We start from the raw sequence: 16,558 nt of genomic DNA, 5'->3' as shown, positions 1-16,558 counted from the left end.
TGAAATTGGTTCACAGATATTCCACTGTGGACTGTTTCACCTTAGATATCTGTGATAATTACACAGCAGTACAAGAATTACATGAACTGTCATTATCATTTATTATAATATTTTATTCATAATATCTGAAATTGGCATACTTCAAAAGAGCTGATTAAGATGAAAGGCAATAGCTACATAATAGGGAATGGCTTTTTTTTGTATCTTATACTATACCATGAATACTCAGTAATGAGCAAGAATAGTATGGAATTAGGACAATTGAGTTTTTCTCTCTCTCTTTTTCTCTCTCTCTTTTTTTTTAAAGCCTCTAGGATTAAACTCAGAAAAATTCATTCCTCTTTGTACTAACTTTTATAGGCTAATATTGAGGGAGGAACAAGTATTTTATCAGTTTGTAGCTTTTTCAGGATTTTTAAAGAAACTGCATGAAAATGATATTCACTGTGACTAACATGGAATTTGTTTTGTTGCATGGCCTGGTTTGCGGTGGAATTCACAACAGAGAGTAAGTGTCAGTCCTTTTTCCTTTCTCCATTTTCCACATTGCATTTGCCTTTGCAATATGAGCGGTTGTTAACAGTGTTCACATAAATGACGAGAGTCTGGGTAAAATAGCATGGGCCTTTTTAATGCTTTCTACTCTTTGGAGAAAATCATGAATCAGACATGTGAAATGCTTGGTTTTCATTTATGTTCAGGTTTTCAGTATGTTCTTGGAGACTCTAGTGGATTTTATAATAATTCATAAGGATGACTTGCAAGACTGGCTTTTTGTCCTTCTCACACAATTACTTAAGAAAATGGGAGCAGATTTACTTGGCTCTGTGCAAGCAAAAGTTCAGAAGGCCCTAGATGTCACAAGGTGAGTGTCAAGGGGCTCAGCCATGTTGTTACAAGTCTCGACTGTGATTTCTTGGCAACGTCTTCTGTTACTCATGGTCTTTGTCACCCACTCAAATCTCTTCTCTCTTGCTCAGTTCTCAAGTTCTCTTGTTGACTTTTGTCGACGTGTCCCAACAGTTCAGGAGATGAAATACCCATATCTTCCTTGACTTGGCATTGTATTTTGTGAATGCCTCAGACACATGTAAAACTTTGAGAATTGATTATCTTTCCTGTATAAAATATTTAAAGAGAATGTTTAGAATATACATATCTTTCTGAAGTTCTTAGTATTCTCAATACCAATTTCTTTTAAGTCACACTGGAAATTTATCAATGTATGATGTTGAGATGTTGTTGGTTCAGAAACTGTCTTTAAATTGACCGGTTCCTTGATAAACATTACAACAGTTGTAAGCCTTGTAGCTGTTATGAGGAAAGAGAAGCTACAAGGCTCAGAAAAAATTAAAAACTATGTTCCGAAGCCTCTTCTCCCTTATCTTCAGTATACAAGAGTTAGAATTAAGTGTTCTCAGAAGACACTTTGCAATAATGTTGGCATTGTCATCTGGTGGGAAATGGAGAGAGATGTATCAGATTAACGAATCTTTGAGTAAGAACAGATGAGCCAGATGTGGTACATACCTGTAATCCCAGTGATTTGGGAGGCTAAGGCAGGAGGATCACAGATTCGAGGCCAGCTTAATGAGACTTTTGTCTCAAAAAATAAGTACAGGGCTAGGGATATAGTTCAGTTGGTAGAGTGCTCGTCTCACATGCACAAGGGCCCGGGTTCAATCCCCAGCACCACACGCATACATACATGCACACAAATAAAAAAGGACTGGACTGGTGGTATAGCTTGGTGGCAAAGTGTCCCTAGGTTCAGTTCCTAATGCTAAAATAAAAATGAGTGAATGAATAAATGAATGGATAGACAGAACTGCGCATGGGGATGCATGCCTGTAATCTCAGTGACTCAGGAAGCTAAGGCAGGAGTATCTCATTTTCAGGGCCAACCTCAGCAACTGTGAGACCTTCAGCAACTTATCAAGATGCTGTCTTAAAAACTAAAAAGGACTAAAGCTGTAGCTCAGTGGTAAAGCACCAAAGAAACAAATAAATTTAAAAATAAATAAATGAATGACTCCTGGATCACTCAGAAAATTATCATCAAAGCAGTAACTTTTTTTTTTTTTTTTTTTATTGGTGGTGGTGCTGGGGATTGAATCCAGGGCTTTGTACATGCAAGGCAAGCACTCTACCAACTGAGCTTATCCCCAGCCCCCAGAGCAGTAACTTTTATAAGACCCCATAATAATATTAATGATAATAATTATTATTTTTGGTATTGGGGATTGAACCCAGAGGTGCTACACTCCCAGCACCTTTGCACCTTTTGTCTTGAGACTGTGTCTCATTAAGTTGTTGAGGGTGTCGCTAGGTTGCTGAGACTGGTCTCGAACTTGTGATCCTCTTTTCTCAGCCTCCCAAGTCACTGGGATTATAGACATGTGCCACCATATTCAGCTTATAAGACCCAGTTATTATTTATAAACTGAAATAATAGAAATTTTAAAACAAAGGACCTTAAAGATGATGTTCGTATCATCAGTGAGAAACAGACTACTTTGCCAGGCTCACACTTGGTGTTAGTGGCCATCTGGGAATTAGCATCCAGGATTTGATCATTGCTCCTCTCTCTGCTTCTGTGACTCCAGGCTGCTCTGTAGGCATGTGTCCTCCCTTCCTGAGTGTGCGGTAGAGGTAGTGCTTGTACCTTTATTTTCTGTCCAGCTCACACCACTAACAACAGCACATGCCCTTCCCCGTCCCCATCCATGCAGGTAGTTCAGGACTCTGGCTGCCTTGCACACATTTGTCCCTCCATACTCTGATGCCAGGGTTTTTCTTTTGGTTAACCTTCTAATTTGTACTGTTATAAAATACCTTTCTTCTGATTTCCTATAAACTCAAAAGTAACATGCTACATTCAGAATAAGACTTTCAAGCTAGACTCTCTCTTTGGATGATCAAATTTAATGGAATTAAGGAGCATAACAATGGAAGGTGTGGCCAGGAATTGATAGACTGATACAGCTGGTAGAAATGAGTGATGAGAAGGGAGTTATTGACAGGCTGTAGGATGTGTGCCCAGTGAAACCATAGTTTTCAAAAAAGGTCAGAAATAAAGATTTGGGAAACACATTTCTTATGCCTCTAAAGGCCAAACAAAATGTATAAGCCAGATCTGATCTCTGGGTCACTTAAATTAAGTGAATTTATGAAGGAAAGGTCCATTTCAGATTTTTAGGAATGATGAGCATATTAATCATTTTGTCCCACTGACCCAGATGTGGGACACCTATAAATACTTAAACTGAACAACAAATATACCACTTATGATAACTTTGGAATAATATTTGAATATTTGTTACATTTGTAGAACTGAAAATTTAGGACTTAATGGATTAAGATTATACTCTTAAAGGTTACTACTTAGTAAAATAGCTACCCAAAGTAACTTTAGTATGTATTTTGGGACATTTTCTTTTTTATTATTATTATTTTCTACATAAGGATGTGTTAATTTAGGATTTCTATAAAGTTAAAAGTACTATTTCCAAAAAAACAAATAGGCTATAGTTTATAATATTCTGCAAACTAAACTTTGGTAATTAAGGAATACAGTGTGTCCTCTTTCTAATTTTCATGGCTACCCCTTTCGTTAAAACAAAATCTAATCTCAGTAGACTTGTTCTGAGTCCCTAGGGTATTTTTGTGATTCCCTTCTTTGTTTCAGCTGCTGAGCTGTGCAGCTGTTGAAGTTCATCTGGAACCATCCAGTGGTTATTTGGAGGGACTTTCAGTGGTGGCTCAGAGGTGCTCCACAGATTCTAGACCTGAGCTAATCTGCCTGAGTTTCCTCTCTGTGGCTGAGCTAACAACAGGGTGCATTTCCTGGCTAAACACACCAGTGCCTGAAGTATATTCTCCACTCATCCCCTTGCTGCACAAGCAGGGAGCAGCATTTTGTGTGCAGTGTGTCAACCAGTCACTTAAGTTGGGTGTACTGACAACTGACATGCACTTGGTCTCCAGAAGCAGTCCTCAGAACTTCCAGGGTGCAAATAGACATGAGAGGAAAGGGTGCTGTGGGTCAGGTTTGCTTTCTGTTGGTAATTATGATACTGATAACGGTGGCACCTAATATGCACCACTTCGTAAAACTTGATATTTTTCTTATATCATTTATTTTAATTTTCATAACAATTCTGTGATCATAGATATTATTTGCTTCAAATATTTGTAGATTCACACCTACATTTTTATTCATTTTACTGTACTTCTATAGACTGGGAAAGGTTTCTAAAAGGTTCCAAAGAAAGAAATGTAACCACTCAGCCTCAGTTGTAATAGGACTTGCCGATTGCATTATCTTTCCCATTGATGTAGAAGTCCTATCAGCGTTATCTACATAGTGCTCCATTAGGCAGTTTTTAACTGGTACTAGTAATTGCCACATTTTAAGGGAGAGAGCACTGATTTTCACTAGCCAGGATCCCCTAAGGGTCACTTGATTGGCTCAGAGATGCACAATGACTATGAGAAATGGGTCATTCACAGGCAAGAAATGGAACAAGAGAAGGGGCTCCTTGGGCCCCAGGCTTCTGTGTGTGAGTTGAGCTGGGTGGGGAATTTCTGTCACTGAGTTTTGAACAGGCATTCTTTTGTGCTGGTCAGACCAAAATAGGATCATAGGCAGTTTCCAGGACAAAGAAAACAGACATTTGGCTTAAGCCAGGTCACCTGGAAGCAGCATAGTGAGGTTGTAAAAATAAGATCTGGGAAATAGGAACTGTTTCTTGGGTAAGCAGCATTCAGAAAGGTAGCTGGAGTGAAGAGAGGATGACCCTGAGCAGGACAGGAGGAATCTTCCTTACTGCCTTGTTTGCTGTTTGGTCTTAATCTTTAAAAGAGCTACTCAAAGTAACTTTAGTGTAACTTTATTTATTTTTTATTTTTTTTTATTGGTTGTTCAAAACATTACATAGTTCTTGATATATCATATTTCACACTTTGATTCAAGTGGGTTATGAACTCCCATTTTTACCCCGTATACAGATTGCAGAGTCACATCAGTTACACTTCCACTGATTTACATATTGACATACTCATGTCTGTTGTATTCTGCTGCCTTTCCTATCCTCTACTATCCCCCTCCCCTCCCCTCCCCTCCCCTCCCCTCTTCTCTCTCTACCCCCTCTACTGTAATTCATTTCTCCCCCTTGTATTATTTTTCCCTTTCCCCTCACTTCCTCTTGTATGTAATTTTGTATAACCCTGAGGGGTTTAGTGTAACTTTAGTGGAAGATTTTCCTTTTCTTAAATTTCCTATATAAACATGTACTTTGTATTTGTGCAAAACGGAAAGTACTATTTAAAGAATGTGAATAGGCATTTACATATATTAATTTATAACAGTATGTTTTTGTTATGTAGTTTGACATTCCTTTTTGCAATATCTTTAAAAGCAAGCACTCTCTTTTCTTTTAATCTAGGGACTCCTTTCCATTTGATCAACAGTTTAACATTTTGATGAGATTTATTGTGGATCAAACTCAGACTCCAAACCTCAAGGTCAGTATCTATTCATCATTACAGTTCAACCCCAGGAACTCAAAAAGTTGCTTAAAATTTACTTTTTAATACATGACTCGTATTTAGCAGTTAGGAAATCTGTGAATATTCCTTTTTCACTCTGTGGACATGTTTTCATTTCTCTTGGTTTAGTGCCTTGTAAAAGAATTGCTGGATCATAAAGTAGGCATGGTCAGCTTTTTTAGAAGCCAAAATGATTATAACATATTACATCTCTACCAGCAGTGTATGAGAGTTTCTGTTGTTCCACATCCTCACCATCATTTGGGCATTAGTAATCTTTTTCACAATTAATATTTAAACTAGAAAATTAAGCATTCTGATGTGTTGAGATCAGCATCTTGTTGGAATATTTCTTTAATGTTATCACTCTCTAAGATGTGGAAAATCATCTTATTGATAATAACTTGACTAAATTTTCTTGTTGTTGTACAGGGAGGGAAGATGTGTGTAGTCATATTCGTCATCTGTTCCTGGATCATGAATTTGTCTTGAGGTTTCACTATGGGCCTAATAAATGAACACCCTTTTGACGAGTTGATATAAAAGTTAAGAGTAGAGCACGAGCTTGCCTCACTGGACAGGGCCTGGAATGTGTGAAAAACTAACTACAGAGTTGAGCCTGCCCTCTCATTTGGTGGCAGAGCTGCCCTATAAGTGTCCGGCAGCACTTGTGAGGATTAGGATGTCATTTCATGTGGAAGTATAAGTCTAGGACAAAAGAAGGGAGTTTCCCCTCAATGGTGTTTACTTTTCTGTGGCCACCACTTATGAATTCTATTTAAAGATTGGTTGAGTATACTTAATACTTATAATTATTTGGTCTTTCAGGTCAAAGTTGCAATCCTGAAATACATTGAGTCTCTGGCCAGACAGATGGACCCAACAGATTTTGTAAACTCTAGTGAGACGAGGCTTGCTGTTTCTAGAATCATTACCTGGACAACAGAACCAAAGAGTTCAGATGTGAGAAAGGTATGACCAAGAGAGCTAAAGTATAATTACATAAAGTATAATTACAGACTGTCCTAGGCGTGTATTAGAAACCAGAAATTCATTTAGAAATGTGCAAACTGCCCGCACACACACACACACACACACACAAGCACTTTTTTCCTATGAAAAGCAAGGTTTTCTTCTTCTCTTTCCTATTATGTCCATTTCCAGTGTTTGACTATCACAAGAAAAATCTGATGGGTTCCTGGTTTCCCAGGTGTCCATTTTTGTCATTTTGTGGTATGAAAGCACTAGCAGTCTAGTGTCTTTTTCAAGAACACTGAACAGTCTGACTTGTGCTTTGAAGATGCAATTGTAGATCTGAGGCTAGCAGGCTGTGGGGTGCCTGTAGTTGAAAAATTTGATAAGATAGAACAGATTCTTCACTTTAAGAAGAGCGAATAAACATCTAGTTATATGCCACATTTGGAACATGCTGTCTGTGATTTGGGAAATGGAGTGGCGTGGGGACAGAATTCAGATTTTTGAAACACCTGATACCAACACATTGTTTTGTTGTTGTCATTTTAGTAGCTCAAGGGAAATATTTCCTTCTTCTGAAATAACATTGAGAGGCATGTAACATGGTAGAGCACAGGCTACTACTCCTTCTCTTATTAACTAATCTGCTTCACAGACCATTAAAAGGATGACAGTAAAGCATTTAATCAGTCCCCAACACACTACAGTCAGAGTGTGAGTTCATATTGGGGCTGTTATAGCTATTGTCCTCATTCTCTTCTTATAAGGGGTGTTTCCAAAGCTTGGATTTCACACGTGGTTGTTACAAACTTTTACTTTATATAAAAGCTTTGCTTTTCATGCTTTTTAAAGCCCAGATTTCTCAGTTCTGCCTTCAGAACTCCAAGGTGGTTATTTGTGTGCACTCACAACCTGGCATTTTCTTCTTCTGTATTCTACTCCTTCCTCAGCCATCCCTACCAGTAGCCCTTTGGCCTTGGGGCAGGATGGAAAATGTGGACCACCTGGATCCAGACAGGGAAAAGGGAAGGGTGATCCTAAGCAGTGTTCAGCATGATTGGTGCATTTCCTAATGCAAATAGACACTGAACTCTCTGATGGAGTTCAAAGAGAAGAACCAAAGAATTATCTAAGAGATTTCTTTAGAAGGATCATGGTCCATTTAATTCTCACTGTCTGTTACTTAGCAATAAACTAGCTTGCTCATTGTCAAAGGAACAAGGGAAAATCTTTTTAAAGCACTCATTCAAATTATTATCTAATATCAGCTAATATTTTTCATTCGTGATCCTGTTGTAAAATATCTTAACATTTATCAAAATTTTTTTTTCATTGACAACATTTAATAAACTAGTTGGGTGGCTGGATGATTTTATTTGCTTTAAAAGTCAGAACAGATATTTCTGTTGTAATTTTAAAAATCACAGGATTAAAAACAAAAAGCTTAAATAAAATTCAAGGAGGTGGCCCAGTGGAAGAGTGCTTACCTAGCTCAAGCCCTTGGTTCCAATCCCTATAATCTCCAAAAACAGTTGCTAGCTTTCTCTCTTTAGTTATGACACATCTGTATGCATGTTAGTCCACTTTTCATCCCTATAATAAAATATGTAACAGGATATTTATGAAGAAGAAGAGGTTTATTCAGCTTACAGTTTCAGAGATTCAGGGCATGATGCTGGCCCTATGAGGCCCCCTTTTTGGATGCATCACAGCGTGGCTGAGGCACACGGAAGAACATATCTCACAAAACAGGAGGACGGAGACTAGAGACCCACAGTCCCTTTGAAGAGCATGCCCCCAGTAACCTAAGGATCTCCCACTGGGCTCCTCCTCCCCCCCTCCTCCCCCCCTCCTCCCCCCCTCCTCCCCCTCCACCCCCTCCTCCCCCTCCTCCCCCCCACTCCATATTTTTTGTTGTCAGTGGATCTTTCTTTATATGCGGTGCTGAGAATCGAACCCAGTGCCTCACACGTGTTAGGCAAGCTATTACTGAGCTACAACCCCAATCCTAGGCCCCACGTTTTAAAGGTAAACCACCTCTTAGTAGTGCCACTCTAGGGACCAAACCTTCAATTACTGTGGACCCTTGAAAGCTACTCAAACCACAGCTGTCTGTGTCAGTGTGAGGATGTGCTTTAGAGGCAAATCTTCCTTGTAAGTATTTCCTACATGGGCCTAAATGTGTTTTAGATTTGCATTTTGCTGTTGTTAGGGCCTGTTTGCAAGTAACCAAGTATGAACCTAATGTCTGCTTGCCATGGAAATGCACATTAGAAAATCTAAACTAGGATTTATTGTTCTTTAATCAGGACATTGTAGGAACTTCCTTTCTTGAATTATTTAGCCTGGGGCTCTAGAATTGCAGCTTATTCTAATGCTAACACAGGTCAGATATGACTAGAAAATTAGATTTATTGCAAGTGATCACCTGGTTATTTACTGTTTGAATAATCTACAGTTTATTTTCAGTTATTTTGCATTATCTGCTGTTATTTCACAAAGCCTTGTCTCCCTTGGTGTGCTGTTTCCACTGCATTCTTGCTTCTCCCTCATCCCATTGTGAGGGCTACTTCCTTCCCTTTAGATCTAGCTTAAAGCTAGTTTCTGGTTCAGGTACAGTAGTCTTGATCTTAAGAGGAAAAAAAAATTTAAAATATTTATTTAATTGTAGGTGAACACACAGTATCTTTATGTGGTGCTGAGGATCGAACCCAGTGCCTCACACATGCAAGGCAAGCACATTACCACTGAGCTACAGCCTCCTCAGCCCCTTAAGAGAAATTTGAGAAATTTTAGATCAGTAGTTCTCAGTTCTGGCTGCAAATTAAAATCACCCTAGATTTCTGGTCTCCACTCCTAGGCAATCTGATTTTATTGATGTAGTGTAGAATCTGTACCTAGGGCTTTTAAAAATTTTTTGATTAGTGTCCTTGCCATCTTGATTTTTAATGCAGAGCTGAGACCCATTATTTTAGACCATTGCCCTGGAATTGAACTTCAAGACATACAGACTGCCGAAGTAGTCTTGACCTGATTACTACAAATTCTATTCTGCTCAGCCTAGTTCTTCAGTATCTTCAGGAGTAGGCCCGGCCTCACTATTCCCTAGAGCCTTCCCTAATTCCCTTTGTTGTCTGTGAGCCCAGTCTAGTGGTTGGGACCCTTCAAGTCTTCCTTTAGCCTGCTTGGTTTTCTGTCTGTTGTCAACTCAATGCGTGTTGCATTGATTAGGGAAAGCTTCTTAGAGAACAGGATTCATCTTTCATCATAAAGTATGGAGGAGATTTTCCTAAGTGGTGAGCTTTGGAGAAGGGCAGTGTCGAAGTTGAAAAGATGAGGTTTGTCTGGGAGCAGAGAGTAGACCAACGTGTCTAAGCAGAGAATTCTGAGGAAGTTGAACACTGGAGACTGTCTTGGTCACCCTCCATGCTGATCACCAGTATAGTACCCATAGAGTTATAGTTTGGATCTGGAATGTCCCCATAGACCCCCTTGGTTCACAGCCTATGGCACTATTGAGAGGTGGTAGAACCTTTAGGTGGGACCTTGTGGGAGGAAGTCAGGTAATCAGGGGTTGTCCTTGAAGCAGATATTGGGACCCTGGTCACTTCCTTTCTTTCTCTGCTTCTGGCCCACCATGAGGTGAACAGGCTACCTCTGCCATGTTCTCTCACCATGATGAACTGTGCCACTACAGGCCCAAAGCAAGCAGGCAAGTAACCAACCGTGGACGGCAACCTCTGAAACTGGGAGCCAGAACAAACCTTTCCTTGTTATAAATTGTTTATCTCAGTGTTTTGTCATAGTGATGCAAAGCTGCCTAACACAGTAGGCATCTAGTAAAATAATATTCAATAAACTAATACAAACACCCACAGGGAAATGATCTCATTTCAAACGACATTTTGAAGCTATACTTGAAAAGCCATAGTCTCTTCTTTTGGCTTCTACATTCGTTTTCTGTTGCCTAACAACTTACCATAAAACCTAGCCACTGGAGACCACATACATTTATGACCTCTCAGTTTCTGTAGGTCAGCAGTCTGGCGTGTGTTCTCTGGGTCCTCTGCTTAGACTTTCACCAAGCTGAAACACAGCTGCTCTCGGGGGCTTCCATCTCATCTGAGGCTCTGTTCTTGACAGAGTGCAGTTTCTCACAGGTGTAGGACTGAGGAGCCTGCTTTCTTGCTTTCACACAGGGGCCATTCACAGCTTTGGCATGCTGCCCACCAGGACATGTGCTACTTCCTAATCAGCAGGAGAATATTTGAAGACATCATGTCCAGAAACTTCCCGAGTTTGATAAAAACTTTAACCTTTGTACTTAAGCAGTTCCAACTCTGAGTAAGAATTAAAGGAGAGGGAGAAAGGAAAGAATTCACCCCTAGGAACTTCAGATGGAACTGAAAGTAGAAGGTAGAAACCAGAGATGCCTTGGGCATTCTCAGTAAGATTAACAAATGATTCCTCATCTAAAACCCTGGGGGACAGAAGGCAGTAGGATAACATTCAAAGTGCTGAAAGAAAAACCGTCAACCATGAATTTGTTGTTCAGCAAAACTCATCTTCATAGTTAAGGAAAAAATTTAAAAGCCAGTAGGAGAATCTCTCCAGCCTTGTCAGGACTCACCTGATCAGATCAGACCCATCCAGGTTACTCTCCCCTTTGATTTAACTCAGAGTCAACCAATTAGGGGCCTCATTATATCCACAAAATCTCTCTGCCACAGTCCACACAGGGGAGAGGATTGCGTAGATGTATACATGAGCACCATCCTCACATTGCCTACCAAGGCTTTAGTGTCTCTTTCAGTGGGTTGACCCTATTCTTCCATAATTATTTGGTAAGTCCTAGCCCCCACGTGTTGACTTGAAAAATTCAGGAAATGGAGAAATGGCAAAGAAACCTAGGAAGCATAAAGATGCTGTTGGCTAGAACAGAAAAAGTATACAAATGGCCTTAAAGTTGAAATTTCTAAATGACTTAAAAAAAACAAAACAAAACAAAACACTCTCAGGCAGCAGAGCCTGATCAAAAAAGCTAAGGGTTTGATCATCAGATTTCAGTTTCCACTTAATTACTGCTCTCAAGCCTTATTTTGACCTCTGAATTTCCACCTCATCATATGAAACGAGAGTATTCCTGCTTCCAGGAAGGTTTGGAATCATTGAATAAAGAACCTAGTAAATGATTGAGGGTCTCAGATTCTTATTATTCCCAACTTTTGATTTTATGTGCCTCGGTGATTTCATGTGAGAAGCCAGATTGCTTTTCCAGCCTACAGCCGGCTTGGTTAAGCACTCTCTGCCTCTCTCTGATCCCCTCCCCTCCCACTTTCCTGTTTGCCAGTCCCCGCTTCAGCGTAGTCGAGTAGGGGAGGATTTCCCCACTAGGTCAGCATCCACCTGTTCTGGGCCTGGAGAAGGAAACTTGGAAGAAAATTGTAAACAGGTAGACCGGAAACCGCGTACTAATTCCAAACAGCATACTTCATTGTTTGTGTTGTTTATTAGATTATTAATACCAGTTACCAGAAAGATTTTGAAGAACCAAAAATTAATACAATACTGTGTGAGCGTGTGTGTGCTCCTGTCTCATTGTTGGTGTTGGGATGTTGTCTGATTAACCACCTTTCCAGCAGAACAGTGGTGTTGACTGTAGACCACCACCACACCATGGTTCAGTGGGATGGTGAAAAGGAGAGATACTAAATGAGGAAGGTCTGAAGGTTTTGAAATACCTTCTATTTGGTGATTTATGAAGCAATTTTAATAACAACCTCTGAAATCAGCAATAAAGAGATGTTTAATAAATTAGAAAACTCTTTGCTTTTTCTCCCAAATTTTAAGTTTCCCCAAATTAATATCAACACTGAAGCATTTGCTAAAGCTTCATCTACATCCTGTCTGCTAGGAAGAATTTCTTCCTGCAGTGAGGTATACAGCATTCAAGGCAGTTGGCAGCCCAGGAGTTCTCTTCAGACCATATCACTAAGATGTGAAGAACCTTTTATCCCATCCTGCCCCCAAATCCCACTATAAGGGTGTGACTGAGAATCATTTCCTCTAAAGTTGCCATTTGATCCTTAAAGTTACCCCGGAGTTGTCCATTAGAAAAAGCCAGCTGCACTCTGAAACTTTTTGCATGTAGCCTCAGGTGGAGGCAGCAGTAGAGGGTGCACATGGGGCATCCCACCATTGGCACCTGCGCTGAGTGTGAGCTACTTCCCAGGCTGTTCTGTGGTTGCATCTCTCTAAGGAGCTCCATATGTTGAATTGTTCTTTTAATAAAATCATATTGTTGGTATGAGAGGTAGAACCCACTTTTCTTCCTTGCCCAGTTCTAATATTTTGACTTTTCACTATCTCAGAGGGGCATAGATAAAATATTTTATGACCAAAAAGTCTTATTCTTTGTACAGCTTCAACTTAAAATATATTTTTTAAAGAACATACTTAAATGATACTTGCCATTTCTGGAGTTTGGATCTCATTAGGAAAAGATTTTACCTAGAAAGCACCATAAACCAATGACTTTTAAAAATTATATAAAATCGTTTGCATTTACATTTTGAAAAATGAGCCTTATTCATCTATACATCTAAGACACACACACAAGCACATCTGTCTAACTAGGTATAGTTTCAGAATTCCCTGTTTTTATTTGATTTCTTATTAAAACTCAACATTGAATTATTGAAAACAGACTGGGTAGGGGTCAGAAGTGAAAAGTCTGTTGTGCACTTTCTTTTTTTAAATTTTTATTTAACCCAGAGACCCTTACCACTTACCACCTTATCACTGAGCCACATCCCCAGCGGCCCCCCCCCTTTTTTTCTTCTTCTTATTTTTTCTTCTTATTAATTTTTTGAGTCAGGGTTCTCACTAAGTTGCTTAAAGCCGTTGAGTGCTTGGCCGTTGTGCACTTTCTTTACCCACAGAGATAATTGTTGCTCATAGTAGGTAGCCATGAATTTACATAATTTTTAGACCTGCTGTTTTGCAGTCCTCCTATTCCTGAAAGATCCTTCATATTTTACAATTTGCTTCATGAAAAACATCAAGTTAGTGGCATTAGATAACCTATAATTTTGGGAAGAAATGTGGTCTCTTAAAGACAATGGCACATTTCACATAAATATATATTAAGAATTCATTGGTACATTTTATAGTTTGCAAATGCCATTTTCAGTCCTCAAAATCTAAATGCCTGTCCTTTTTTAATAAATTGTCAATGTGGATGTTTTTTCCTGCTAAAATTCCAGTCCTTTCATTCTTTCTCCTTGCAGTGTAGTTTTTCCTGCATGTTTTTTTCCCTAACATCTAATGAAGTGTTTTAAATACACAGGTTACTTTGCATGATATTTGAAATTTGTTCTGTTATACAAAGGTACAAATCATGTTAACAGTACATTAAATTGGTTGTGAAATAGATTTCTTCATGTAATGATGCAAATATATTAGTAAGGAAATGCAGAAAAGTATATTTTAGTACAACCAGTAATATTGTTTTTTGCCTGTATCACAAAAGTACACTTGTCACTTGTGATTTAACTCGGGTGGAAAGGCTATTACTGACTATCTTTGGAGATCAAGGGGAAAGATAGTGTGCTTTTTGCCCAATGCTTTGCTTTAATGAATGCTTTTGAAATGCTGAAAAAGTAATTTTTTATTCTATTAGTCTACTGATACTTTTTAATTTGGGTCTTTGAATTTGTTTTTTCTTTCTCCAGCCACAAAAGTAATCTTGTCCTAACTGGACCTAGAATTAATTTTAACATTGTAAAAGCATTGAGGTATTTTTTTTTTATTTCTTTTTCCCAGAGAATTCTCAGCAAGCACATTTTTATAAAATATTTCCTGTCATGGGAAAAAGTATTTCAAATAATGACTGCAGTTCTAAAAATTAGTCTTAAAAAGACTTTATGCTCTTAATTAAAAATGAATAAAAAAGTTATTGTATCCACAATAACAGTTTTTCATAATTTTTTTCCTTCCTCTCGACTCTTAGAAATCATAAATGCCAATCGGGTATTTACCAAAATTTTCTTTTGGCTTAGCTTTTGTAAACCAAGACCCTTGTAAATTAATTAATTCCTTTTTTGGGGGGGAGGGGGGTATACTAGGGATTGAACCCAGGGATGCTTCAGCACTGAGTTACATTTTCTAGTCTTCTTAATTTTGAGACAGGCTCTTGCTAAATTGTTAATGCTAGTCTCTTACTTGTGGTCTTCCTGCCTCAGCCTCCTGAGTGGTTGAGATTGCAGCTATGCGCCACCATGCCCAGCTCAGGCATTGCTTTTTAACTCATATTGCCTGCTACTAAATCAGTACCGCAGAAAGCACTTGCTGGAAAGCCTGATTTCACTGGTACTCTTTTATCAGCTAATTGCTTCCCATATGCTGCCAGCAGGTCCTGCAATAGTCCTGCAATGTGTGGTCTCAATTAATAAAGAAAAGTAAACACTTTCCAGAAGGCAAAAGAGCATGTTTTTACTTAATACCACCCCATGTCCCATGTTTACTTTCCAAAATCATCTTGGCTTCTAGGCATAAAAGTCAGTTTTTCAGATGTATTTAAACTCTCTATTGCTTAGTATTGCTTAGTCAAGAGAAATGGGGTTGAAGGAAGGAAGTTTCTTAGGATAACCGAACAGCCACTTATCTAGAAATTTATTCTTTCTAGTTTACACTGGGAGCCCTATTCAGGTCTGACTTCTTAGAAGGGGAGCGAGCAATCTTAAGCTTTAAAAAATTTTTTTATTGTTTTATTTATCTGTTTATCAAGTTTATAGTCAAACACAGTGATGTAGGTCTGTAATCCCAGTGCTCAGGAGGCTGAGGCAAGATGATTGCAAGTTCAAAACCAGCTTCAGCAACTTAGAGTCTACAAACTTGACAAGACCCTGTCTCAAAATTAAAAAAAAAAAAAAGTCTGGGCATGTGGCTCAGTGATTAAGTGCCCCTGGGTTCAATCTCTGTTACCAAAAACAAACCAAACAACTCTAATTGACATTTTGATGGAAATTAACTCTGATTCTTCTTCTAGGCAGCACAGATTGTGCTCATCTCTCTGTTTGAATTGAACACTCCGGAATTTACCATGTTACTTGGTGCCTTGCCCAAAACATTCCAGGATGGTGCCACCAAACTCCTGCATAACCACCTCAAGAACTCCAGTAACACGAGTGTGGTGAGTGCCGGCTGCAGTTGATGCCCCAGTGCCCATCATGACCTTTGGGTGTCCCATATCTAGCACTCACACTGAGAGGAGAGCCAGCTGCCTTATTCTCTCTGCTTGTAGATTGTGGTATTCCTCAAGGTGGGATCATGTCGGATCCTAGCATATTCCTGGAGAATGAATGAACCTGATACTGATAACAGCCTTTTTCTTAGTTTGTTTAATCAGTTAAATTTTTACTAGATCATATTTACTCATTCTTTGAGTCCCTCTTACCTTTTAACACTAAAAGAGGCAAAATGCTCAGTCATGTCTGTTACTTTAGCACAGCTGATTCAGTCATTCAGCTCCAAGAATGGCTGTATCCAGTTTTGGTTTATATGCACTCAAAATGGGCCCTGTGATTCTGGGAGAGGGAGTTATTGTGGCAGATTTTATACATTTACACATGAGTTTAAAAACCAAGGGAAGAGGGGGGTTGTATTCTATAGAAAGAATTTGGATAACTTTTGCTTACTCTGCTTTCACCCCAGGGATCTCCAAGCAATACAATTGGCCGGACGCCCTCCCGACACCCCAGCAGCAGGACCAGCCCTCTGACCTCACCTACCAACTGTTCCCATGGGGGTCTATCACCAAGGTAAGCTCACTTCCACAAAAATGAAGAAACAAAAGGACCCCAATGTCTGTGCAGCCTGTTTCTGGATTTTTAGACTAAATTTATTGTCAAAAAAGAGTATTGACTCGGAAGACAATGGTTTCTTAGTCCTTGCTCCACCTGTACCTGGGATCCTGGGCAAAGGGGTAAAATGAGGAGTTTGTGCTAAATGTTCTTCTAGTTCTAAATGTTCC

General features: G+C 39.2%; 1 protein-coding gene across 17 annotated transcripts in view; it reads left to right on the top strand.

The window, feature by feature from the left end:
- The window catches only part of CLASP1 (cytoplasmic linker associated protein 1), a 270,123-nt gene that overhangs the window by 211,105 nt on the left and 42,460 nt on the right, over positions 1–16,558 (top strand). For 10 of the 17 annotated variants that reach the window (XM_081261195.1, XM_081261182.1, XM_081261194.1 and 7 more), the window contains 6 exons: positions 702–865; positions 5,448–5,526; positions 6,379–6,522; positions 11,876–11,977; positions 15,575–15,718; positions 16,240–16,346. In XM_081261195.1, coding sequence (XP_081117321.1) covers positions 702–865; positions 5,448–5,526; positions 6,379–6,522; positions 11,876–11,977; positions 15,575–15,718; positions 16,240–16,346 — 740 coding nt within the window. The remainder of the gene's footprint in view (positions 1–701; positions 866–5,447; positions 5,527–6,378; positions 6,523–11,875; positions 11,978–15,574; positions 15,719–16,239; positions 16,347–16,558) is intronic. The other 7 variants (XM_081261196.1, XM_081261185.1, XM_081261186.1 and 4 more) reach the window with 1 other exon arrangement.

The sequence above is a fragment of the Spermophilus citellus genome, assembly GCF_964194105.1.
Source record: "Spermophilus citellus genome assembly, chromosome: 11".
NCBI lineage: Eukaryota > Metazoa > Chordata > Mammalia > Rodentia > Sciuridae > Spermophilus > Spermophilus citellus.
Note: the sequence above shows the minus strand (reverse complement) of the source record. Positions and strands in the feature narration are given on the sequence as shown.